General features: G+C 39.9%; 1 protein-coding gene across 9 annotated transcripts in view; it reads left to right on the top strand.

Moving 5' to 3' along the window:
* The window catches only part of trpm3 (transient receptor potential cation channel, subfamily M, member 3), a 165,765-nt gene that overhangs the window by 111,267 nt on the left and 27,564 nt on the right, over positions 1 to 26,934 (top strand). For 7 of the 9 annotated variants that reach the window (XM_084360389.1, XM_084360383.1, XM_084360388.1 and 4 more), the window contains 7 exons: positions 7,748 to 7,820; positions 14,816 to 14,916; positions 16,270 to 16,404; positions 16,612 to 16,662; positions 21,317 to 21,457; positions 23,755 to 23,784; positions 25,306 to 25,598. In XM_084360389.1, the coding sequence (XP_084216515.1) occupies positions 7,748 to 7,820; positions 14,816 to 14,916; positions 16,270 to 16,404; positions 16,612 to 16,662; positions 21,317 to 21,457; positions 23,755 to 23,784; positions 25,306 to 25,598 (824 nt within the window). The remainder of the gene's footprint in view (positions 1 to 7,747; positions 7,821 to 14,815; positions 14,917 to 16,269; positions 16,405 to 16,611; positions 16,663 to 21,316; positions 21,458 to 23,754; positions 23,785 to 25,305; positions 25,599 to 26,934) is intronic. The other 2 variants (XM_084360391.1, XM_084360384.1) reach the window with 1 other exon arrangement.

The following is a 26,934-nucleotide window of genomic DNA, read 5'->3' as shown; positions in this document are numbered from 1 at the left end:
TTTGTTAGAGAATATGTTTGGCCTAATAGTGAGATCAGTAATGAGCAGGAGTCCTTCAAAAATCCTGTTTGGACTCCTGTTTCATTTTGCTCTGAGGGAGCTTCCTCTTTTTTTCTAATACAGCCTGTGTTAAAGTTGCTCTCTTGATCCCTAATCAGACTGAACCACTTTTCAAATGTCAAACATTTCAATGCTGCAGGGCAACTTTATAAGAGCAGTGCATCCCTTTTGAGACAGATTGACTTACAGGGTGTAGACTGTTGGTATAAAGCATGTCATTGGCTCCCTATTTCCCCCTTTCTTCTGCTATCTGCTTGTACTGTTTTCAAAATATCCATCGCTACTTGAAACAACAACAACCTCCAAGCTAGCCGCTTACACGCTGAAATTGGCAAGTCACTCTCACACTACCCTGTTCGCTAACAGCACGAACATAAACAAGCGAGCAGCTGTGACTTTTTTTTTTGCTGGGATTTAGCAGGCATCACCTCCACACGTGCAAACCAAGTCTCCCCTGACACTATTTTGCAGGGGCACTGTCGCTGCATCCTGGGTCAAGTGCTGCCAAAGACAGCTGTGTTTGTTTAAAGACATGCAAACAGCCAGCCAGAGCATATTTTCCCTTATACCAGAATGAGAATTGGTAAAGCCAGAACTTTTTGCAACGCTGACACAGCGCTGTGGAGATACTGTTATGATGAGGCCTAATTGAATCTCTAAGGGTGTGATTATAGTTTTATCCTCCGTGTTTGCCGTTTACCTGTATGAATATTGAAAATGGCTGCACAGATCTCGAGCTAATTAATTCTCTATCTCAAGAAAACAAGCATTGTTACTGTGACTGTAGTGACTGATTTAAGCTGAAAATGTTGAATCAATGATGGGTACTCGATTATTAATCAGACTGTACTTCAATCAATCAACTGTCTTTCTGTTAAAGATAACATTCAGATCAGTCCTCATCATTTAGAAAAAAAGACTTGTCCAGCAGCAGTTCCACACTGATTTTACTGATCACTGAAATGCACGCAACTGTATTGTTCAGTAATAAATCGTCCTGATAGTCATGGCAATGATCTTGAAGGCTGAATTCAGGTGTGACCAAATGAACCAGACTCTCATTCTTGAGTTTCCCATAATTATCCTGTGATCACAAGAAAACAAAAGTCGTTTTCACATGATAAATTATCTTGCTACCTCAAGTAATTGTCTTTTTGTTTCCTCATCTCGTTCTCAGCTTCTGTAACACCAGATTTCTAAATGTGTTCGTTATCCACACTTGCACAATGAGGTCAAACACAGTGAACAACTGTTTATCATATCTAGTTAGCTGACCGGTAGTACTGTATGTACGTGGTCTTTGGTGTTGTACTGTAGTGGGCAAAGCCAACTTGTACTGGCAGCATTTGGCTTTTGGCTTTGGTCTCCCTCAGCGCTGCCACAAAGATATTCCTGAGACAACTGCCGGCCACTTTGCACAAACTAAAATAAGAAACTGACAAGTCCCAGGTCCACATAGTATCATCAGCAGGGCAATGATAAAAATCTTATAACCTACAAGATTATTGTGTTTTATTCATACATACTGTATGAGTGTAGCTCCTAACGCATCCCTGCTGACCCAGAGAATTATATAACTTTAAAACTGCTGCGCACGAATGACGAGACACTGGAGATGAAACATGGCTGACATTGCAGGGGAATTGGTGAGATACTTTTATATATTCTGTCACATGTGAAAGGTTAATGCAATACCACTACAATCATGTTCATGTATCTCTTCAGATGTCTTGAGTGTAACTTCTGCTTGAGAGGTCTAGACGTTGCAGTGATACCGTATTACTTCTGTTGTACCTTCCACACAATCCAGAAGCAGTTACAGAAACCTGTGTTTGCTCGCCAAGTAGTGTCAAATCCATATTAACACCCAGGTCAAGAGTAGGGTACCGAGAGAGTTGTGTTGACTCACTCACATTGGCAGGAAATGCAGGTTTATCCTGGGTCAGTGCAGTGGTCTGAAATGGGTAGGTATGTGACAGAAACAATGAGACTATGTTTGTCTGTGTGCCAGTACGCTAGTGTGTGCTTTCATATTTTTTATTTATTTATTCCTTTTTTTTGGCTGTGCAGCAGGAAAGCCAGAGAGTGGGAGGAAAAGAGAAAGAGTAAAGGTGACTGGTTGGGGAAATGTTTGAGAGGGAGATAGTGTGTGTTTGTGTGTGTGTGTGTGTGTGTGTGTGTGCGTGTGTGTAAAGGGAAGGCTGTGTCTTGCTTTTTCCCTTATTTTCAGTTTGTTGGTTTATTCATGTGGACATTTTGTGCTTCAGTTATTTCCCTGTTGTCTCTGCTTTGTTTATCGTTCTCAGGACTATTTATGTTTTATATGGAGAGGCAATAAACTTGCACTCCTTAATGCATTCTCACTGAAGTGCATACATATATTTGCACCTCCATGTTCTATGTTTGTATCTTTGTTTTACCAGGTGGAACAAGCCTCATAGCCATTTTTTGCAGTAATATTTTCATTTCAAAATGCTGCTTTTTAAATAAATTGCTGGGAAGTTAGTTAGGCAGTAAATTATAATACTAAGAAGTCCTCTTTGCAGCTATAAACAGTCACCCCAATTAACTGCTTTATGCGTTCATTTGTTCTAATTTCAAAGTGTGCTGGCTCATCTCGCTGTAAAAAAATCTCTTATGATAGATGGCAGATTATTAGGTTCCAAGGAGGAAGGAGGGGAAATAATTGCAAGGCTAATCAATGAATAATGTGCTAGCTCTCGAGTTTTATAGAGGAGTAGCAGATGTAGTGTATAGAATATACAGATAATGTGTGATATACAGTAAGTGCAATGAAAAGGAATACTTATGAAAGCAGAGGCCACATTTGCATCAATTTGTTAAGATGATAAGGGTAATTATCTTCCTCATACTTTTTCATCACTTATCTTCTTTCTTTCATCTCTTCTGCACAAAGGTGGAACATTTCCATATGAATGTCAAACAAGCATATTGAAAAGACTACAGGCTACGTGAGAAATATCACAAAGGACTTTGTCGGGTAGCTCTTTTTTTTGTTAAAAATGTGTGAATTCAATTCAAGGTGTAATTAAAACAGAAGTGCCTCTCTCCCTCCCCCTCTTCTTCTGCGAGGAGGGGATGCAAGATGACTGCTCTGGTATCTCCCAGCTTGGTATGAATAATTGAGTGTAGAATAGTCCTTATATGTTTAATTCGGATTAAATATTGAGGAGGAACCACCAACCCGCAATTTCCCTCCACCTCCCCTGACAAGAGAGACTAAGAATGAGTGGGAGGACGACGAGGAGAGCAAAAGAGTGACTTAAATGGACCATGAGAGAGAGAGGGAGGGTGTGAGGGGCAGATGAAGGGAGAGAGAGGGAGGGATGGAGGAAATGAGACAAGAAGTAAAAGAGAGGGAAAATAAATTTGGTTTGGGTGAAGAGCAAAATGTGAAAATGGGGTACAGTAAAGAGTTTGAGCCACAACGAGATAAATATGCTGGAAGAGAGATAATTCCTTGATAATCAGCAGGACAGTGTATCAGTTAATTTCCGTCTTTCCTCTGCATCTTTCCATAAAGACTGTTGGTTTATGGTTTATGCCAGAAAGTAATAAATATACATCTAAATATGTTATGTTTAACTTCAAACAGATAAAAGCACCAGCAGATCTTTATCAAATCTGAACTGCTACACACTGTACATTGTTAATGGATGGATTGGAGAAGATGGAAGACTCTGTGGACTGTATGAGCCCGCGCGCACGTGTGTGTGTGTGTGTGTGTGGTCTGCCATGTGTCTTGCATGTATGTGTAGCAACATCAGCAGGGTCTTTGCCTGTTAAATGAAGATGAATGCTTTCCAATCAGCTTGGCTCATTGCAGCGTGAAGAGCAGTTTTATGATCCTCTAAGCATGTAGCTAGGCGTCTCTGAAGATGCAGGAATCCTCCGACGGAATCCAGTCGCTCTGGGAGACACGGCGGTGCTCTTCGTCTTTCATAGCTTACATCCGTCTTCGATTTGTTGACACTAAATCCCCCTCCTTCTGTCTTCCTCTTCCTCTTTCCTGCCGTCTTCTGTCGGCCCTCCAGATTCCTGCCTCCTCTCGTCTCCCCCTCGTCAACGTTCCCGTTCTCCTCCTCTCTCTTCATTCCTTGTCAACAGAGAGATGGAGTGCGACAGACACGAGTCAGCGCTCTGTCTCTTGCATGTTGACCCCTGAGGTGATGGCTGTTAGTATAGAGGCAGAGAAAGGTCAAAAAATGCATTCAGAATTAAAAGACATTTTAAGCTACATTAACTAAACATGAGATAAAGTGAAACATTGAAGCATTGAAAAATGTAATGTACTACAGATGGGTTTATGCTATGAGATTAAAAAAAAGACAAACAAAATATGTTTGCTCACAAGAAGTACTTGAGAGCACCTTGTACAATATGATGAAAACAGATGGGGGAGAAACCGTCTGTTTACCTTCGCACACACCTAGAGATGACTCTGTGGGATCGTTGGGATTAAATTAGCAACCTTGTGTTGTCATAGCGGTTGTGTTGCTTAGCCTCCTCTGTGTTTCTGAGCCTCCATGAAAACATATCCACAGGGTCACCTTGGGGGTGTGATTGGAGGAAGGATAGAGGGGGAAGAAGTAGGGAGGAAGTGGGCAAGGATGAAAGGGGGAGGGAGAGTAGCATGCCAGTGGGACATTGGTGTAAGATTAGTGGTTGTAGGTAGGAGGGCAGAAAGATGATGGGTGGAAGCAATGGAGTAGAGGTACAGGTGGAGCCTGGAGGGAGAGGGGAGAATAGAAACAATGGAGAACATCTTCTGTAATCATCATCTATCCTCTATCACACCGTCATCCATCTTTAGTCCTTAAGGCAGCCGAGAGCCATGTGTGTGTGTGTCTTCATTCTGCTATAATGAAAACTGCAGGGTATAAAAAGCAAGTGGCCGGAATAGGAACCTGCACTGATTTGTTGAAATTAGTGCTTGCACATGAACACACCCTTAAAAATTATACATATTTGCCCTCTCTCTCTCTCTCTCTCTCTCTTTCTCTTTCTCTTTCTCTCTCTCTTTCTCTCTTTCTCTTTCTCTTTCTCTTTCTCTCTCTCAGCAAAACAAGATCTTCTTGATCTTGTTAGAAAGCTCTGCAAGCATGTAGTTTGACCCTTTAGAGTCAGCGTAGGAGCACACCCAACACCACTCACTCTCTCAGAGGTTGAGAGATGTTACAGTGTTGGAAGTTTATATTAGATGGGGCCACAGTTTTAAATAATGAGGTAAATGTATGTAATGTAGTGATTGCTGAGCAAAAAGCTAATGTTTCAGACTGCTTTGAATGCACCATTTCCAACAGGTTTTTCTACTTTCACAAAGATCTGATGACATTGGGAAAAACTGACGGCACTGATGACGTGAAGTTTACAGTTTTTATTATAAGAGAAATATAACAAGGTTTGTGCCCTTTGTGTTAAACACAACAGCATCTAAGTTAAATTAGTGGGTGGAGGTGGGCCCATGTGTGTACTGCAGCAGTGTGTTTGTCAACTCGCTGTCAAAGGGAAGAGAGAGCATGAAATCGCAGCTGACTTACTTGTTGCCAGTAAACGCTAACTGTAACTTGCTGCCGTTAGCCAGTTAGCTAAGTTAGCCGTGCAGGTAGTAGTCCTTCGAGCTGCCTCTCCCCGCTGGATCTGCTCGACCCAAGCAAATCTTTCTTCACGCCTGGAAACTTCTTAAATTACAACTTATTTTCTCACCCCACCAGTCCTGCATGCTAGCAAGCTTGCGTAACCAACTAACTCTACTTTCGCATAGCTGCAGCTGTCATCGTTACCAGACTTTAAGTGATTTTCACCTCTTTTAATACTCTGACTGTGCAAAACTGAGTGTAACATAACTATTCTTTACTGGAATTCATGGCACAATTCACACGGGATCAAAAGATTATTAGCATGCAAATTTTGACAGGCTTAAAGCTCCTGCTGATAAGATAGTACTACTGACACTCTGGCATTGTAGATCAAGCCAGCAGTCATCAGAAAGTGTCGGTATTTGACGAGTTGGGAATGAGACTCAAAAATCAACTATGTTACCAATGCCAAACACACACACACACACACACACATGCACCCACACTAACACTTGGTTAGATCATTGTATTGCATGTGTGTCCTTCAGATGGTTCCTTAAGTGTGATGTTAACATCTTTTAGAGTGAGCAACGATGCATTCTAGCAAATAATAATCTTGCCACTAGCCACTCCATTTAAACACACCTACACACACACACACACACAGAACAGCACACACTATAACTTAGCTTGGACAACCACATGAAATTACACACTACACCAGCGACTCATTGGACTCCCTGCTCGTGAAGACCTCAATCAATACTTCACATCCCATTGCAGTCCTATTTCACGTAGAGAAGGAGCCTCTGATTAGACCGGCTGATAGTGACCGCCACACACAAATTAGCACAAGCACACTAAGATTCTCTCCTTATTAGTGATTGCATTAGCAATACATGGATCAGGTCCAAGGTGTTACATCATGTCTAACTTCTCATTCCTCTCTCAGGGAGGAGCCAACATGTCATCGGCATGTGGTGTGCAAATGATGAATGAGGCAACATAATAGATACTGTAAATCATCAATGTGAATTGAATTGCTGCTGTGCATTTAGAATGTGTGAAAAGAGATAGAAAGAGAGAGAGGAGGGTTAGGCTTCAAGATTGCAACATCGCCCAAGGGAAAGCAGCAGCAGCAACAGCGGCAGCAGAGCCTGCAGATTCCAGGAGCTCCATGAAATGAAGCCATTTAGAGGGGGAGATGGGAAGGGAGATGGGCTGCAGGGAGAAGAGGGTGGTGGGAGGAGATGAATGGGTGGATGGAAGGATTAGAGGAATAGCTCGTCAGGCATTCTGAACACGCATTCTCTCGTACACGGCTCCCACAAGGTGCCCTTCACACATGCACACATACGTGCATGTCTGCCCACACACGTGTTAGCATCAGTATGTGTACATGCGCTTGCTATATTTGACATAAGAAAAAAAATACATTCCACAAAAGCTGCCCCACTTCTCTGATTTCCCTCTCAGCGGACTTTGGCTGTCATCCATCGCACCATTAGTTCATCTCACTCGGGGCTATAAAAAATGCAGCTTAAAGACACATCAGACTACACAAGAGAAGACCTAAACTGAGAGTGAAATATTTTCATAGATCCTAATCCAAAAAAATGTTGGAAAAAAGAACAAAATATCACTTGGTAATGGAGAGCACCATTAATTATACTAAGTTGATCCCTGTCTATGTCATGTTTTACTACCTCAGTTGTCTTCTCAGCGAATCCCTTCATTCCCACCTCACAGTGAACATGCTGTTTGAGAGAGTTTTCTGGTGTTCTCTGCACAAGACACAAGAGGAAACAGCAGAGAGTCTGGAGAGGAGATACAGCACATTACATCAGAGCAGTACCTCTCCTCTGCTCTCCTCTCCTCTCCTCGCCTCACCTCACCTCGCCTCGCTTCGTCTCTATCCTGCAAATGAGAACACTTTTACTCAGGATGTGAATTCTATAGTATTAGCCTTGACATCAATCAATCAAACAACACTATAAGTAATAGAGTAAATTCACTTTCAAACACAATTAATTCACCTGTCTGTCACTCTTTCTTTCTTGCTCTCTGTCTCTCTCCTTGTCTCTCAGATAACAGTTTTCCGGATGGGCTCGGAGGGTCATCAGGATATTGACCTTGCCATCCTCACTGCATTACTCAAAGGTGGGTGTATGCACGTGTGTGTGTGTGCGTGTATGTGTGTGTGTGTGTGTGTGTGTGTGTGTGTGTGTGTGTGTGTGTGTGTGTGTTGGAGCATGGAAGTACAGTAAAATGCTTCCATTTCACTGTCTCCCTCCAGGGATGTTGTTATTCTGAAGTTTCTTTACATAAAAGGAGGATGATATCATTTCAGAAAGCTTTCCTCTCACTGTCCCAGTTTAGGTGTATATGTTACGTCTGTTCATGTTTTTTTATTTTTGGAGTAGCTCAAGAATAAATCAGACATCTCTGCTTTTTTTTTTTTTTCTATCTTAAAGCTCCATTAGGCGATTTTTGATCTCTGCAGGGCAGGAAGATTCAAAAGCAAACTTGCAGCATTAAGTCTTGGTATTATATTAGCTTATCAAACAATTGCTTTCTTACAGTTTAAGCAGAAACAGCACCATGAGCATATATTCCTCTTATCACTGCCTGTCCTATAAAGTCAACTATCCACTGCCAAAAAAATATCTTTCTCTTTGAGGCTAACTATTTTAACTGACCCAGGTGTAAATGCAGAATTTACACATTCCTATTTCACACAAAAGGCAGATCTTAGCGGGTTTAAGTGGGATTTTTGACCAGTGGAAGAGGGGCAGTAGTCTAATAAGTGAAATAAATTAACTCACAAAATGTCTTCTGATTTCAAGTCTCTCTCTTTTACCCGAACTGAGATGAGCTTAACTGCAATGAGACAGTCCTGGTTCATCTTCCCACATACACCTCTGGTTTAGTAAAAAAAAAAAACCTCAATTCATCGACTAAGTGAATTTTCCAACTTTACACGCTGTTTCCACCCATTGCTGGTGTCTGACTCTTTCTCCTTCCTCCGCTGCTTTATGCCTCTCCTGTCCCCACCTGCCATGTCTGCTTGTGCACAGAGTTGTAGTCCTGGTCAGAGCTGCTGTAAATCATCTCAATACTGTATCTCCTGTCCTCAAATTGGCATCTGCTGGTCCCAATCTAGTGTCCAGCTGTGTTCATTGGGAGACGACAGAGCCCAGTTGCCCGCGGTGATTCCACGCTCTAAGCAGACACCTGCGACTTGACTTCATGGCTAACTGAACTGCTTGCTAATGGCAGCTAGTCACTACAGCCAAAGATAGCTACAGCAAAGTGTATCGTGAGCAGCAGTTAGTGGTTATGCTGCCACTTGTGGTTTTGGGGGTACCTTTGAATTCTGGCCATTTCTTACAAATTACAGCAAGATATAATGTTTTACCTAGTGATCTTTAGAAGTGATGGCATATTTTGTTGGCTTTGGACAGAGTCAGGACAGTCATAGCGATTTCCCTCGGTTTACAGTTTTTGTGCTAAGCTAAGCTAACCAGCTGCTAGCTTTAGCTACATATTTATTATACATCCATCTTCTGTGTCTCACAAATGATTGAACTTTGCCCTCAAATGTGAGGCCCTTGTGCCCTTCCAGCTATTAAAGCAATTTCAGACTAGCTTGCAGTGAGTTCCCACTTCTTATTTTATATGGTAATAAAATCCTGATATCGCAACAGCAGCTGCAGAATAACTAATTAGCTGGATTGCAGCTGCTAATTAATGTGTGGCCAGAGACAAATAATTACTGGACCACTCTTACAGTCACCCACGAATTATGATGTATTGTTATTTGATCCACCTCTTTTGAAGTATGTAATTCAATTTAATTTGCATTTATGAAATTAATTCCCTTCGAGATCAATAATCACTCTCAAAAACAAACACATGGCCTAATGATATGCTATTATGCAACATCAGCTTCTCATTTCTCAAAACTACATTAATCCTTACAGTGTGACCAGCATCTATACAGGTATTGTTACACAACCATCATTATAACAATAATAATAATAATAATAATAATAATAATAATAACTTTATTTATATAGCACTTTTCAAAAACAAGTTACGAAGTGTTTCACAAAGACATAAAAACAGATAAATGATAAACAACAGTACAATTCATACCGTAATTTAATAATAAAACAAGCGAAGCAAAGCAATAACAAAGGAAGAGTGAGAAATTCAGGAGAAAGCCATCTTAAAAAAACGTGTTTTTAAGATAGATTTTAAAAGAAGAAACAGAGCCGGCCTGCCTGATCTCTTCTGGCAGCTTGTTTCAAAGTCGTTGGACTACAACTCCAAAGGCTCGGTCACACCTGGTTTTCAGCCTTGACCTAGGAATTAACAGTCCTCTGCCAGAAGATCTCAGTCTGCGTTCAGGCTCGTCAGGGGTTAGTTAGTCCATGATTAAAATAAATTCTAGACAACATACAGGTAGCCCATGTAGAGATGCTAAAACAGCAGTATTTTGAACTGGTTGAAGTTGGGAAACATTGTCTTGCATGACACAGGAATATAGCAAATTGTAGTAATCTAAACTAATGAAGGTGTGCATGACAGTGGATAAAAAAGATCTATTTTTGAGTTATTACATGGTTGAAAAAAGCACAAGTGAACATGTGATTTCACGTGTCGATCAAAATTACGTTTATTGTCAAAGATAACTAGGAGATTTCTATACTGGGATTTGATGCAACAGGACAGAAAAGTTTTTTACATCTGTAAGACAGGGTTGTACTTTTACAGATTGTGTTGTGCTGCTGCATTCAAATGAGAAATAAATCTGGGAGTCATCTGCATAAAAATGCAAACTAATGTTGTCCCTGTAAAAGAGTTGACCTAGCGTTAGTATATAAATAAAGATTAATAGTTGCAGACATGGAAGTAATTAAAGATTGAAAGGCTATCTTGATTTATCCCTCTACATTCAAGATTCAAGAGATTTATTTGTCACATGTATGTATGTGTGTATAACTGTAATGGTGAAATGGGATTGCAGCAAGTCCGTCAACTGTGAAAATGGCAAAGAAAAGACATATATACAGTATGAAGCTATACACAGAGAAAAGTAACAGAACATCCACATGATAAAATAACATTAAGCTACATACAGGGGGAAATGACACAATATAACTGCTTATAACTGTTTGTACATAATACATATGAGGTAGACAAAATACAATAATTAACAGTCAAGTTAAAATAATTATTGTGTGAGCAATTTCAGTGTGCAGCCATGCAGCCACAAATCACATTGTAAACATACAGGATAATCAATGACCTAAGATATGAAACAAGAAGATATACAGTCAGCAGAAGCTGCGCTCTTTACATTGTAACAAATTGCCAATGGATTGGACCAAATTGGATTACAAAATTGAAAATTTGTCAAGTGCAGAAACAGCAATTAAAGTTACCACCATTCTTCCCCTTCCTCTACCGTTTTTACACTTCGTAATGTTCTACACACACACACACACAGACACAGGAGATCCATACCTTTGATTGGTTGTTCAGTAGCCCGTATTGATCATTGCTCTTGCCCCTTCAAGGACTCTTACGCTAACCAGGCCCAGCGGAGTTTGCGTGCGTGCTCTCTTTAATATACACCTACACATGTGAACACCGAAGGTACACACTCATGCACGCGTACTAAACGGAAATGAGTCTTGAGGGACTGCTTAGCAATTCAGTGCATATGATTGACTATCTCAGGATTTGTTCCTCAGAGAAACATTTCATTCCACAGAGAGAAAGAGACTCAACTAGTGAGTTTGGAGAGGGAATGAGTGAAAGAGAAAAGCGCTTTACATAATTTATGTTAAGCAGTCGAACCGCATGATTTCTTTGGCCCATGCATCACTCGCTGATCTTTGTCTTCATGTCAGACTCTTGCTCTCGTGCCCTATTACTCTAACCATGTACATGTCTCACTCGTGTATTCTGTCAACTCCATCTGTTTCCTTTGTTTTTGCCCTTTTCTAGTCATTTCATTTCACACTGGTAGGAGAGGGATGTAGATGAATGAGTGAAGAGAGGTATTGAAACCAAAGAAAAAGAAGAGAAAATAGGAAAAAGAAAAATGAAAAGGAATGAATCCAAGAAGTGAAAGGATGAGAGGAGAACATTAAGAAAAGAAGCAAAGAAGTGCTTTATGGTAAACAGCATGAGGGTCATTTCAGATGCAAGTTTCATTCTGCGAATGAGTGAATGAGACGCATTAAGGCTTTTAGTGTAAAATGAAATCAGTCACATCCTGCCTCAGAGCTTTTTAAAACACTGGATTAGACTCCTTCACTGAAGAACTAAGCTACTGCCTTAAGCTCAACAAGGCACAGCACAGTCAGGAATACAAGTTGAGGTGAGAACAACGCAAGAGCAAGGGGAAAAAAAATAAAGGATAGACTGTGTGAGAGAAATTTAGAGAAGAGACAGAGAACAGATAGAGCAGGAAGGAAACTGCAGCTAAAGACACATGGGGTAACCAAGGGGAGTTTGGAGTAATTGATGATCTGCTGTCTGAGGTAGTCAATATCCTGAAGATTGGGTCCATAAAGTCAGTTGGCTGCAGTTCAACCACCCTGCAGGCAGACAGAGTGAAACCGCAGGCCTTTAATGAAGCAAGGCCACTCTGCCTTTTTAATATACACATATCTCCACTAAAGCTCTTATTAGTAGGCTCTGCATCTCATTAGCTGGGATCTGACTGAACATTAAGCTCCAGTAATGCTGCACAGGCCCTTAAGACGGAGAGGGCGCTGTGTAAATTGACGATGCTGGTGTGCTTATTAAAAATTACAGTCTTGTCTACACACAAGGGATTATTATTATACTTTTTGTATTACATCGGATTTCTCTAAAGACTGAGATGATTGTTGCTTTATCTTCCTCCTTTTGGGTAATTCCCCCCCGTGCACAGGTGAATTGTTTATGTGAACAGCAGACTGAGGTTTTTGTGGTGGATCTCACTGGTCTAAAGTGTTTCACTACAACAGTGAATCACTTCAAATGCCTTTTTTGTAGCACATTTAATAGCATTTTTACAGTGACGTGTTTTACAGTCTTGAACAGAGAGGTTTGATTTTATATTTATAGTGGTCTGTCCCTGTTGTGTTTAAGACATTTTCTCTCATCTCGAACATCCAAACATCTCTGACTGTTATCTACAGTACGCTGCTATAAAAAATACCTACAGTAGGAGGTATTACTGTGCATACTCGTACATAGGCCCTATTCCTAGTCTTTGGGGCTTATATAATCCTAAAACCCATCATAATCATCTTCTTGCATTTCAAGGTGTTTCTGTGAATCAATTAAATGCACAGTATGTAATTTCTGTCGCTAGGACATAGTTTGATGACAACTTGAAGTAGTGTGGAATCATGGGAGTTGTTGCCTTCATTGTCAAACACCAACATGGCTGATGAAAATGTATCTGATGTGACTCAAGCAGAAATATATTTTATTTCATTTTTATTCACATTATGTTTCGTAACATTCACCAACATCCTTCTTCACGAAACATCCAATGTTTTCCCAGAGGTTACTGCCACAGGCGACCAGATGAAATGCACCGAACATTTCCTTTCGCTGCAGCTTCACATTAAAAAGCATTTAGCGGGTGAAACACAGGATTACTTTTCTTTTGAAGTCAAGTAGTCAAAGGAAATGCAATGTGTAGAGTGAGTTTAGCACCACTGTTGTTCAACTTTTCAATGAGGTAACATTAACCAACTCCTTTTCCTTAAACGATATCAGGTTCCCTGTTAGCACTGGGTTTAAGTCTGAAATATTGCCAAATTGTGCTTTTCCTTTGACTGCAAATCCTCCACCATCATCTTGTCCGTAAACTGTTCTTACTTTTGTCACATTGCAAGTGAAATGTGACATTACTGTAATTGTGGCTTCCGTCATCCAACTAAGTATTGATTTTTAAAAAAGCATAACAACGGTGGGCAAGTACTGTATTGGGTCTATGCCCGACCACCGTGTAACACCAGGATCATACTGTAAAGCCTGCCATTGGATTTCTCTGGTTTTGAAATTTTTTGAAACATTCTGGATTATCTAAGTACCCAACTCAACAAAATATATTCCATATATTTTTAAACCAAAGATGAGTGCAAAAATATTCACAGGGTCAACCTGTAAAGTTGAAAAGCTACACCAAACAAACTAACCAGCCATGCATTGTGAATATGTCACAGATTTACATCAGCCAGTTTGTCCTTCAGCACACAGCAATGACACACATCAAAGCTCATCAATGCCATATAATACTTTATTTTATCCTTTTTGTCAGTGTGCCCTTGAATCGCAAGATGTTTTTTTCTTTCCTTTGCATCACTCCGTATTATATTAAACAAATCAGATCTGTCCAGAATGCCGCTTTTTTATCTTTCCTTTCATTTTCACATTTTTTCTCATCTTGTGGGCGTACGTACTGTAGTTCTTTTTCTTCTTCTACTGAGTACATTACATTCATGTTGATTTTACAGCAGGACCAGAGCACGGACACAGCAAATCAAAAGAACACAGTTGTATTCCACATTTTATGCAGGGATGAGGTGAAGCGTTAAATTAAGTGATACATCAAAGACCAAGCTGTCATTCTTTAACTGGAAGACATCTTTTCTCTGCAGACACGTAGAGTAAGATGGAAAAGGAACAGACACATTACAAATTAAAGCAAAGCTCCACAAAGCCTGAAGTTAGATGAAGCTCCTGCAGTTCACAAAGAAAGCCCTCAACCTTCAACAAAGGAAGCTAGTCGCTTTATGTCCTGGAGGACCTGAAAAATCTACACAATCAGATTACAGAAAAAGGGACTCACTCACTCACTCGCTCACTCAATCACGATGATTTAGGATAGGCTGAGCAGTGCCGTTGTATCTAGGTCTATAGCACATTCATGTGTATAACATAGAACAATATATCTTTTCTCTTCTTCTCTGACTTTCAAATAAACTTCATTAAGCAGTAAACACATCACTATAACAGCAAAATAGATCTAATAACTCACCAACTACAAAATACCAGTGTATTATTTGGATCAGTGGTAAAGGAACCTTGTTTTCCTGCGATATGACATTTTCTCCCAACTCACTTGTATCCTCTCTCAGGTGCCAACGCTTCAGCTCCTGACCAGCTGAGTTTGGCTCTGGCATGGAACAGAGTGGACATCGCCCGCAGTCAGATCTTCATCTACGGACAGCAGTGGCCTGTAAGAACCAAAAACAGCATAAACAAGAATTCTGCAGCAGAAATATTGATTGTATTCTCAAGGCTTGTGTGTTCTTTGTGGATTCTCTCTGATTTTTGAAATACCATGCCTGAAGTTTGTTTACAGTTCTCATCTGATGGTATTATTAATAATAAATGATATTGTAGACAAGAAATGCAGCTAAAAGGCTACATTAATATCATGCTTTTATCCAAAGTGCTTTACAAGGTTTTTGCCGAGTTTGCTGAGTTACCACCATCAGGAGCAATTTGGGGTTCAGTATATAGCCAAAGGACACACTGACATGTGGGCAGGAGGAGTTGGGGAGCCAACCACCAACCCTCTGATTTGTGGATGACCCACTCCACCCACCTCCAGAGCCACAGTTCAAAGAGTTTCACATCAAGACAGATTGATTGTCTCTAAAGTAGTCAGAGAGAGAGAAATTATAACTTAAACAGCAGATTAAAGGATACTTTCAGTTTTAAAAGGCAGTTTAGATGCAGAAAGCAGCTCAGGATCAGGCATGGGTGAAAGGTTCAGCCACCGGCTAATTGGCTGGCTAATAAGCAATCATGATTATCAATCATTATCAGCATTCTTTGCAGTTTTCAAACTGTATAATTTTAAGCTGTCTCAATAAGAATTTTATTTCAACTCTTTATTTTGGATGTGAAAGTTATTACGGATAGAACATGAGAAGACACAATTATGAGTATTCAAATCATATGCGTATGGAAGCTTCAAACTATGATGCTCTACCTACCGCTCTAGCGCCAGTTTTGGACGGGAAGGACTCCGCAGTCAAGTTAGCAACAAAATGTTATATACAACGTTTGGTTAGACTTTGAAAATAAAGTGTGCTGACAATCCGTTTGCATTGTATAACAAATTCTGACTTTTGGAATGTTATCAACATTGTCAAACGGTCTCAGTTTTGTTTACTTTTGGCAAAAAGATACTTGATTGGGATTAGGCAACATAGACTACTTGGTTAGGATTATGCAACATAGACTACTTGGTTAGGATTAGGCAACATAAACTACTTGGTTAGGAGTTGGCAAAAACAAATAAACTACTTGGTTACAGTTATGAAAAGATCATACTTTGGGTTAATATAACTAACATAACTTACGTAAGTGAAGTAACTCACATCACATAACTCATGTGACATCAGTTAAGCAATTTACGTACTTTTGCTTACTTGGGTCAGTTAAAAACGAACTACTCCTCACTCTTGTGTCCTATGAATAACCTTTGAAGTGTAGAGCTACTGACCAGGCTGCTGGATTTGATACGTTGGGAGCGAGAACCGGCTGTGAGTACATATACTCTCCATCCCATCTGTCTTAGGTCGGATCCCTGGAGCAGGCGATGCTTGATGCCTTAGTTCTGGACAGAGTGGACTTTGTCAAGCTGCTGATTGAAAATGGAGTCAGCATGCACCGTTTCCTCACGCTTTCCAGACTGGAGGAGCTCTACAACACGGTAATAACAAATGCGCAGAAGGTTATATTAGCAACAAACCAATAGTTGCCATAGTGAGTTTCAAAGTAAAATGTTGATTGAAAGGTTATTTTCCCAGAAAAACATGGTGCTGATAATGAACAGTGTAGCAGGTAGGTTCAGTTTTGTCCCTAGATGCTGTCAGTGATGTTAATAATATCTTTATGTGTTTGTTTGCTTTGTCAACAGAGACATGGACCGTCCAACACGCTGTACCACCTTGTCAGAGATGTCAAAAAGGTAAGAGCATCACTGCTGTCCTTTTAGCTCTATGGCTGTTTGGGCACACTGTATGGGAATGTTGGCTTGAATGTGTATATTAAAGATGGTTGACTACATAGAGTTTCAGTTGCTTTTTTTTGCAGTTTGAGTTGTTACTCCGTTTGCATCAGTCTGTGCGTGTAAAGTCTGGTAGCCCTAGTTGCTGTTAACTGCAAATAGAGGCCGGCTTTTCTCTTTCAGCTGGAGTTGCGGGCTGCAGTGGCTGTGTAGCGCTGTGCACGACTCACATCCTTCTCATGACTTTTCAGCAATTTACTCTGTTCTTTCTCTCAGGCACACACTAAATGTATTAAACGTTGCTTTATCCACAGTGCTTGAGTTTTAGCAAACTGGGGCCGCAGCGGAGCGCTGTGAGGCTGAGAAGGAAGAACTCAGTAGATGCCTTCAGTTGATTCATTTCTTTTTTTTATTTGTATTATTAACAACACTAATCAGTGTGTTGCTTTTGATATGGGGTATCATGTGGTTCTTTGAATAGTAAAACTGTATTTTCCCAGCATTGTGTTATTTTCATGTGTCTGACGCTGAAATGGTGGAAGCGTCTCTCTCAGTAGGTTGTGGCTGCACTTAGAGCCAAAACATATCAACCTTATGTGGTGTATGCTGCGATAAAAGAAACAACATAACATTTTACAGTCAGTACATGTCTGCCCGCCAATTAGGGGTGATCCTACTGCTGAGAGATGATGGAGAGGTCAGCAGCACCACCATTAGCATGTAGAGGTGTTCATTAATTAAAGTGTTACTGATTACAGTAACGCTGCCTGCTCCTCTGGGAATCACTGAGGAGGCTCAGTATTGTAATCTCTCCTCTTTTACCTCTTCTCTGTCTTTAAAAACAACTGATCAGAAGTTGGTGCAGAGAGAATATGCAGTTTATACTCACAACACCTCATACACATGCAAAACACACACTGATCTGCATGGCATTACATCCTCATCGTCTGTTTGCAGAGCTGTGCGTGATTGCCATAGTGTAGCTAAGTGTTTGTGTGTGATTGTTGGTTCATAGTACGATGCTAATTAGTCGTAACTGCTATCCCTCAGGTAGAGTCACCATGTCATCGCTGTGCTCTTCCTTTGTCATTCTTCTCTGTAGATTGTTGGGTCATGGTGTTGATTATTGGCAGGTCATACTTTGATTCAGGTGTCGTGTTAACAGCTGTAGGTGAGGGCTGCTCTCAGGTTCAAGCTGTTCCATTCATTAGATTGTGTGAAAACTGAGTCATAAAACAGAGAATTACAGAGATCGGCCTGTGGGCTACAGCTGCCAAAGCAGAAATTGTTTTTCCTACAGAGTAAATGAACGATGCAGTTTTGTTGAGGCTTGCAGCAATACACCTTGTGTCTGAGTCTCAGACTGGTTAGGAGAAAATCCAAATGTAATTGAATGGTTTTTATATTTAAGTTCTCTTTGCTAGTTGATAGCAGGAACGGGCCGGAGTTATTGTTGATTTGTATTGTTGGTCATCAGTTTATTATTTGAATTTTATGACATGAGAATTAGATTAAAAGACACTATACGGCCTCATACATTTTAGTATTGTATTGTTGTGATAATTTGGTGAGCCTCTGTAAGTTTGGCTAAAAATAACACCTTGACAAAAGCAACTGTTAAAGTAATTGCGGTTAACACTGGCCTATTATGTACGAAGAAAGGAAAGAAAATGTATTTAATTTATGCATTTATTAATTTTTACTACAGACATACAGAAATGAAAGAAAGACAGGGAAAAAAGGGTGTGAGTGGGTCTATTTACTCTTTCTTTTAAATTCCTCTTCTCTATTTCTCAACTAATGACTGATTCTTGCCCTTTCTTTGATCTCTTTGACTGTGTTGTAAGTTTCCAAAGGTCAGTAGTTGGTTTGAATTGATTAGAGGTCTGGCCAGTTCTGTGTGATTTGTTTCAGTCCAGCTATGCATATTATTGTATACAGATCTTTATCTCCTTCCAGTTGAAAAATGTCTGGGGCTTCCTCCTAAACTATCCCTCAAAACATTATCAACACAAAAAACAACAACAAAAAAAGCCTCATGTCCAAGCTGGCTCCTTGATTATCATATTTAAAGAAAATATTGTAACCTACAGTATTTACATTTTAGTTGCTAGTGTTTCAGATGAGTCTATCAGACACTCTGGATCTCTTTCTTGGCTATTTTTCAAGTAATTTTTCCATTTTTTAGGCAGAAAATATGCATCACTCACTATTTCTTTGAAATAGGCAGTCATTGTCATTGCTTATTTTATAAATATATGAATGTATTTTTTACACATCTATTATTTCCATTGTACTTTTGCTCCATTGTACTTTCCTTTCAACTTCAGTAGTATTGTATTCTAATTGATTTCAGTGTGGATTGATGTCGAGTTGGTTTCTATTCAGTTTTTACTCCATTATTCATCGATTTCATTATTACATCTACCTGAGGTGTTAGTTAAGTTTGAAATAAGAAGAAGAACTGTGGAACAGTCGACTTTTTCATGATTTATACTTAGTATTTATTCTGGTTGACCATCTGTTGAAGTCTTATCTCAACTCGTAGCTGTGTATATACAAGGGATTTATGTCTCCGGTAAGATGGAATCCTAAATATTTAATACCATTAAAACCCACTTTAATTAATATCTTTCTTTGAGTTTCTGCTGATATGTTTTCTAAGTGTTATTGCTTTACACTTTGATTTAGTTTAAGATGCTGGCTGTATTCTGAAATCGTTTTTGATTAAGCTTGGTAAAGATTGATCTGAGGATGTTAAATAAATGCCAGTTTATGTTGTTGTTGTTATGTTGCACCTTCAATGTTGTTATTTTTATATCATTAGTGAGAGCGGTTTTCCTTGTCTTGTCCCTTTATTGATTGAAAATCTTCCAGGGAGTGTGCGATTAACCTTTACTCTAAACTTTGGATTGTTATGCATTAATTGGAGCAACAAACTAAACTTTTCATGGAAGCCAAAACTACTTACAATCTCAGACATAAATGGCCTTTGGTATAAAGCGTTCTCTGCATCTAACATCGGAAGTAATAGATTTGTGAGTCCGTACCAGCAGCCATATATCAGGCACAGTGTCCTCTAATTTATTAACTGTCAGTGTAACTGTAATCGAAGTCATGATTGTGTTGTCCAGTGGTGATATTTGCCTGTATGAGGAGCATCCTGTAGCATCTTTACCTTCCTTATGAATCACTTTTATTATCATAGATTAATTCCAAGTAGTTACACATGTTCCAGTTTGTAATGAAAGGTTTTGGACATGTAGAATAGCTGTCAACTGTGTGAAATGTTTGGTCTAGTTACAATTTGATGTCAACTCTGCTGTACTTCCGTTAATTAACCCATCATTTTTCCCTTCGGATGCCAGTCAAGATTAAGAAACGGTTATTACCTTGAGCGTCAACCCCACAGGGAATTAAAAGTGGGCTTGGCTGACCGCTGACTGGTGCATTTTTATAAAAGTAGCAGGAAGTGAAGCTTTGTGTATTCACTTTAATCTGTGGATGTATGAAAACAAGCAGTAGCTGTGGCTCTCTCTACTTCAAAGCGCATTAGTTGGCCTACAGGGATTTGCCAGGCTTTACCGCCAATGAAATTGAATCGTAGGATATGAAGACAGGCTGGGCATGAGCAGGTCAGAGAGGATTTCTAGGATCTCACATCTGAGGCAGAGGAGTGGAGATAGTATCAAGCAAGATGTAAAGATATGTAAGGTAATTGTGTGTAGCTCGAAGACACAGCGGGGGTCAGGATAATGACTGCAGGATCCAGGGTTGACATTGAGGGCACGATGAGGAGCAGCGAGTGTTGATATGGTTATAGTCCTCACGTGAAAGGACTTCTTTTTCAATAGCGATTCTCTCCTCCCACCTGCCTGTTCTCCATGCTATTAGCCCTCTCTTCCAGGCTAATGAGATATTACCACTCTCTCTTTCTTTTCCTTTCTTCAAGACTACATTAAACTTCACCGAGAAGATCTCATTAATTCCCTAAATGCAAATTATGATAAATCATTACATTTTTTACATCCTTAGTAATTGTCCTCAGTCAGTATATTCTCTCTGCGATTCATACTGCACCTGAGTCTCCATTCTCTCCTCATTTTCTGCTCCTCAATAAGAGAACAATTTACAGCTTGGGGCTCGGGATTAATGTCTTAACCTGAAACTGCGACCAGCTCTTGGTTCAAACAATTAAGAGGTCAGAGGAATAGCTCCAGAATTCTAGATTCACATAGTTTTTAAGACTTTTAAACACGATACAAAAACATTAGCTGTACCACAGTCTGGTCGAGATAACAATTTATTAAAGAGGCTGGAAGAGAGATGGTGCCTGAGAGTTTCTGTGTATCTCATTTCCCCTGCTCTTGCTTATCGTGCCGTTTACTCACTGACATTGTGTGTTCTTTCCAAGCGAGAATATCCAGGGTTCAGTTGGATCTACTTCAAGGTGAATCCGATAATCACGTATTCTTTGATAGCCAAAAAATGTTTGATATAGATTTTGTAAAGTGTGCGAAAGACTGTGTGGTTCGTTTTGTACTTGTTTTGTTTAACCTCCATTATTAATCAGTTGCCTTGGGTTGTTGCCTGTTAACACTGTCTGATTTTCTAGGGAAACTTGCCCCCGGACTACCGCATCAGCCTCATCGACATTGGACTGGTCATTGAATACCTCATGGGCGGGGCGTATCGCTGTAACTACACCAGGAAGAGATTCAGAACACTTTACCACAACCTCTTTGGACCCAAGAGGGTGAGTGAAAGATTTTCAACTGCATTAATACCCCTCCATTTAATACACTAATGTCTAGGATTATTTAATGCCATTAATCAAGAGACCAATATCAGTGAAATGAACCTCATTATCAAATTATCCCTGATAAGGGAAAGATGAATAATATGGGCAAATTATGTGTTATAATAAAATGTTAATTAGGCATTGTGCACTCAAGGGCAAACTTCACCTGCTGATGCAAGTAGTAAATTAGCATGAACATTTAGATGTTATTAGTTGTGACATGACTGAATGAGCAGGAAATACAGCAAGGTTGACAGAAATGAGTTAACCACATCCTGTATTGTATGTTGCTATGCCTCCGCGCTGGCGATAGCTGGGGCCAGAGGCATTATGTTTTCACCTGACCATCTGTCCCATTCTCGTGAAGGCTATACCTCAGAAACACAATGAGGGAACATCTTCTAATTTGGCACAAATGTCCACTATGGCTTAAAGCTGCTGTAAGTGATTTTTTATTGTTAAAATAAGTGTTAATTAGCAGCATATTAGCAGGAGAGCAGGATCCTCGTTGTTTGCTGCTATATCTGGCAATGACCACTCCCTGTTCATGTGGCGATGTAGAGAGGATGGAGGGGATTGCTAAACTGCAAAACGGACAGAAAGTTAGCTAAAACGATGACATACAGCAGCTTTAAGGATGAACTGATTTGATTTTGGTGGTCAAAGGTAAATGTTCAGGGTCACTTTGACCTCATGGAGTCCCATTCTTGTGACACAATTGAGGGAATTGCTTCAAATTTGGCACAAACATCCACAATAGCCCATGAACCAGCAACTTGACTGGTATGCGGAGGCATACAACCTTGAGACAATCATTATAGTTTTATACTGCCAGTGGATTTTGATCTTTCCGTTGCATAGGAAATAAAGTTTTATAAATGTCATAAATGTTTGACTGAAATTGCAGGGAGGAACAATTTCTCCTGGAATAAATGGAAAACAAATTACTTCTATTATGTCATTCTTATGTATGAGCCCAAACACGCAGGTTTGACGTGTTTGTTTTGGGGGTGCAACTGCTAGCTAATGTCGCACAAGGATGAAAATGTAAATCTGCATACGTATGTCAGCCTGACAAAAACATGAACAAACATATTTTCATGAGTTATTGTATTGTTTCAATTGGGAAGATGTCACCAAATCCACAGAAATCACGTTCTCCTATGGTCAACAACAGAGGTCAAACATAATAGATCATTTCCACATCAAGTAGAGAGCAACAGATCATCCATCTAGCGACTCTTCATCATGTGCCATCATAACGTAACCCGAATGATACACACACTTCATACCAACCACTACAGAAACTCATCTCACTGATTAGCACACCTTCAATCAAAGTGGAGGAACTGATCATTGAAATCATGAGCTATAGTGTTTGGTGCTTGTGTGTTTCACTCCACACATTCTGCACATTATCTGGTTTATGTTCATATTCTGATGTTCTAATTCTCTCATTCTGCCTCAATACTTCACGCACCGTCACAGGTGTGATGAAAATAGAAGAACACACAGCTGTATCAGTAACACCATACCTCTACTTGATTGTGCACCTTTGTGTTTGTTTGTTTGAATGTGTGTATGTGAGTCTTCATGTGCTTGTTTATCTCAGTGTATGTGTGCCACGGGAGAAACAAAGCAGCTGGAAAGACGCAGATAAAGCGAAAAGCAGAGCAAACAGGCAAAATGAGAGAGAGAGAAAGAGTGTTTGTCAATCAGTTCCAATTTAACTGTGATTTTCGTGATGAAATAAACCTGGGATCACATTTTCACGTGCACACACACACACACACACACACATGAGAAAAAACAAAGCCTCGAAATAGATGCAGATATCAAAATCCCCACAGGAGACCTGGGCTATTTTTACCAGCTCAGATGATGGCTCATGAATACATAATTCATACATGCCCTGCTTTAATACAGATACACAGTACTGTACCAAATGCACAAATACATTCTCCTATAAAACATGGAAGCACGCAACCACAAGAGATTGTTTCTGTATATATCGTATACTGTCAATCACACCAGCACAAATTACTATCCCTGATTGATGTTGCCATTTTAAAGAAAAGCATTAAACTGAAAGTGAGTGACTTACCATATCAAAGAATGTTTCTGGTTTCATGTGAGTGAGTTTGTCTCTCTGTCAGTCTGTGCTGTGTTGTACTTATAGAGTACATTACTCTATAAAAACACATCCGACAAGGTCTTGTTCTGTTTCTTTATGTTTTTTGTTGCTTTTCTAGCCCAAAGCCCTGAAACTGCTGGGGATGGAGGTGAGTGTTGATCTCATCAAGGTTGTCGTTCAGTCATTCCTTTACTGTTCCTCTCTCTCTCGTCTTCTCCCTCATAACGTGTTCAGTGTATAGTCAGTCTACAGAATCTTCTCAGCGAAATAATCATTTTGTGTGTGCCTCTCAGTCTTTGAAAGGAAGACCTTGAGCCATATTTAATTAATTCTGCTGGAAATTTGCATACATTTTTGAGCCAGTTGAAGGATCTGTGTCAGATAAAATTATTAATACATTTTACACTACCTTTTTCAAAGATCATTTTCAATTTACAGATTTATAAGATGAAAAAAATATGTCCAAATTACTGTTTAATGGACTGTAACTATTATGATACATGTCAGAGCAGCCCAGTCACATTTTCACAGAATAGGTTATGACAGACCTGACAGGATTACATAATACGTGGTTTGTGGACTCACATGTATCCATGGTGTACACACCATGAAGTAACCACATCATAAAGCTTTTATCACAGCATGTGTCTACAGTTTTCTCAGAGGTATTTATATCTAACGTGCATGGCTGTCCATTCCTTTGTACGTCTGCCTGTTTGAAATCCGTCTCCCTGTCAGTTTGTGTGTGTGTGTGTGTCTGTTCAAGTCTTTACCTTAATGTCTTTCTCTCTTTTTGTAATCCAATTTATAATTTAATCAGTGTGATTTCCTGCTGTTAACCTTCGACACTTGTGATTGTTGAAGATATAAATATATGGTGCTGTAATCATTTCAAAAATATCCATAAAAAATCACAAACGTACCCTTTTGTAAATGGATTGTCACCGACTGAATGATTTAATGCCATATTATTATCATATCTTTGTCCAGATAATCTGTCTCAAAGCAAGCAGCAGTTCTACAACAGCTGAAAGCCAATTCTCAGATCTCTGTCATTGATCAACCATCAGTAGTCCTCAATTATTAAAATATGAAATTATTGGAGATCAATGCCATCCTGCTGATGTGGCATTTTAACATTAACTGGCGGTGTCAATCCCTCTAGAGACAATCTGCATCGAGGAGCTATTTCTGTACTCAAAATTAATGGAAAAGTATAAAAAGAGAGACCAAAGTAAAATCCCCTGAGAAGATTTCATTGAAAAGTGTATGAGATCAAGCCTGTGATGCGTATTTTGTGTGTTGCTCTTTGTCCTTCCACCCGTGTCCTTCAAAGTCTGATTTTGCCTCATGACTAACTCTCATCATGTGGAGGGTGAGCAAATTTAGAAAATACATTTTGAAAATCTTCCTTGAGTGCTACGACCCCTCTAGACTTGTGTGCCAGGCACAGGGCCAGTCCTTCAGAGACAGAGTTATGGGTAAAATCCAGAACCCAAGCTCTGACTGTATACATCCAAAAGTAGTACAGCATCAACCTAAAACACTCTGCAGTTGTACTCTACTTATAGAAATAATTATAATCTGTAACAACTCACCCCAAAATATGTCTATCTACATAGCTGTCTCTTTCTTTCCACCCTACTCACTTGCTATGGGTCCCAACCAGGATGACATGCCCATCCGGAGAGGTCGCCAGAAGACGACGCGTAAACGAGAGGAGGAAGTGGACATCGATTTAGACGACCCTGAAATCAACCACTTTCCTTTCCCCTTCCATGAGCTCATGGTGTGGGCCGTGCTCATGAAACGTCAGAAGATGGCGCTGTTCTTCTGGCAGCATGGCGAAGAGGCCATGGCCAAGGCCTTGGTGGCATGTAAGCTTTGTAAGGCCATGGCACACGAAGCTTCCGAGAACGACATGGTGGACGACATCTCCCAGGAACTAAACCACAACTCCAGGTGGGTGACATGAATTACAACCCAGATTACAAAAAAGTTGGGGCGCTGTGTTAAGCCCAGTACAGACCAAAGATTTGGGACGAGACGAGTGTCGGTCTGCAACGTTCTGCAAACCTAACCAGTTTACACCAATGTGACTAGATGAGGCGGTCTATCATCTCATTTACAAATCTTTGTACTTCTGTGGTAACTGCCAGCTTGTCAGGCTTTTTTATAGCTGGATATCATTTGCAACGCCTTTTAAATATGAATGTGCACAGAGATCCTTGCTATAGTTGCATTTGTAGTAATGATGGAATGGCAGAAAAACAAAAACAGCCACAACTTGGCAAGCTTGATCGCAGGCAACATTATCAGCCAGCCTCGTCGAGCTGCAATGGGTCAGTTCACACTGCTGCAGCTTTCCCCTTCAACTTTCTAAAATTGTTCTGTCGTGTCGCGAATCTTTGGTCTGAACTGGGCTTTAAATGGAAATAAATCAGAATGCAATGATTTCCAAACAAACTCAGCCCATGTAGTAATGTTCTTGATACAATTGTGTTTCACAAAGTGGTGAACCTCACCCAATCCAAAAGGATGCCCCTTTCATGCCCAATCATGATACAATCATCTTGTTTACCTGTGAAATGTTCCAAACAGGTGTTTATGGAGCATTCCAAACTTTTTACAGTCTTTTGTTGCATCTGTCCCAAATTGTTTGAAAAAGTGTTGCTGGTATCAACTTCAGGATAAGTAATAGATTTACACATAGTATGCTTATATTCAGGTTCATAATTTTATTTTGGGTTACTACTCGACTAGGTTTAAAACCTTTAATGCTCAAAAAAAAAATGTATTCTGATTCTGTCCAGTGCTGCAGCACTGTACTCCCTCTCTCTCTCTGACAGTCTGTTTTAGCTACTGTCTTTTTAAGGCCCGCCCTTCTTCGTTCTTTTACATGCACAAGGACCTATATAACACACTGAAGGAACACAGTGTCCTAACTTTTCCCAACTACTCACACTTGCAGCCATATGTGTTCTTAAATATTTCAATATGTTGAGATTCTGTAGTCCTTCTCTGTTAGTTCAGACCTCTCATGTACATTTTTCTGCTCTAAATTATTTATGTAAAGAAGAGTGGCGAGTCTAGACGGGACATTTGCCTCCACACTCCATTACATGTGGGCACACAGACACACACTAACATACCTTCTTCGCTGCAAACTGACCCGTTTCGGACTACTCCAGGCTCCCATGGGACGTCAGTGACATAGATACAGAAATCTAATAACATGCATCATCGTTAGTTAAGGATATGCATTTGAGATGAAGGTAATCACCTAGAGATGAAAATG

Source organism: Pagrus pagrus (genome assembly GCF_965226575.1).
Source record: "Pagrus pagrus genome assembly, chromosome: 8".
NCBI classification, from domain to species: domain Eukaryota; kingdom Metazoa; phylum Chordata; class Actinopteri; order Spariformes; family Sparidae; genus Pagrus; species Pagrus pagrus.
The sequence above is the reverse complement of the archived record's forward strand: the minus strand, read 5'-3'. Positions and strand labels throughout refer to the sequence as shown.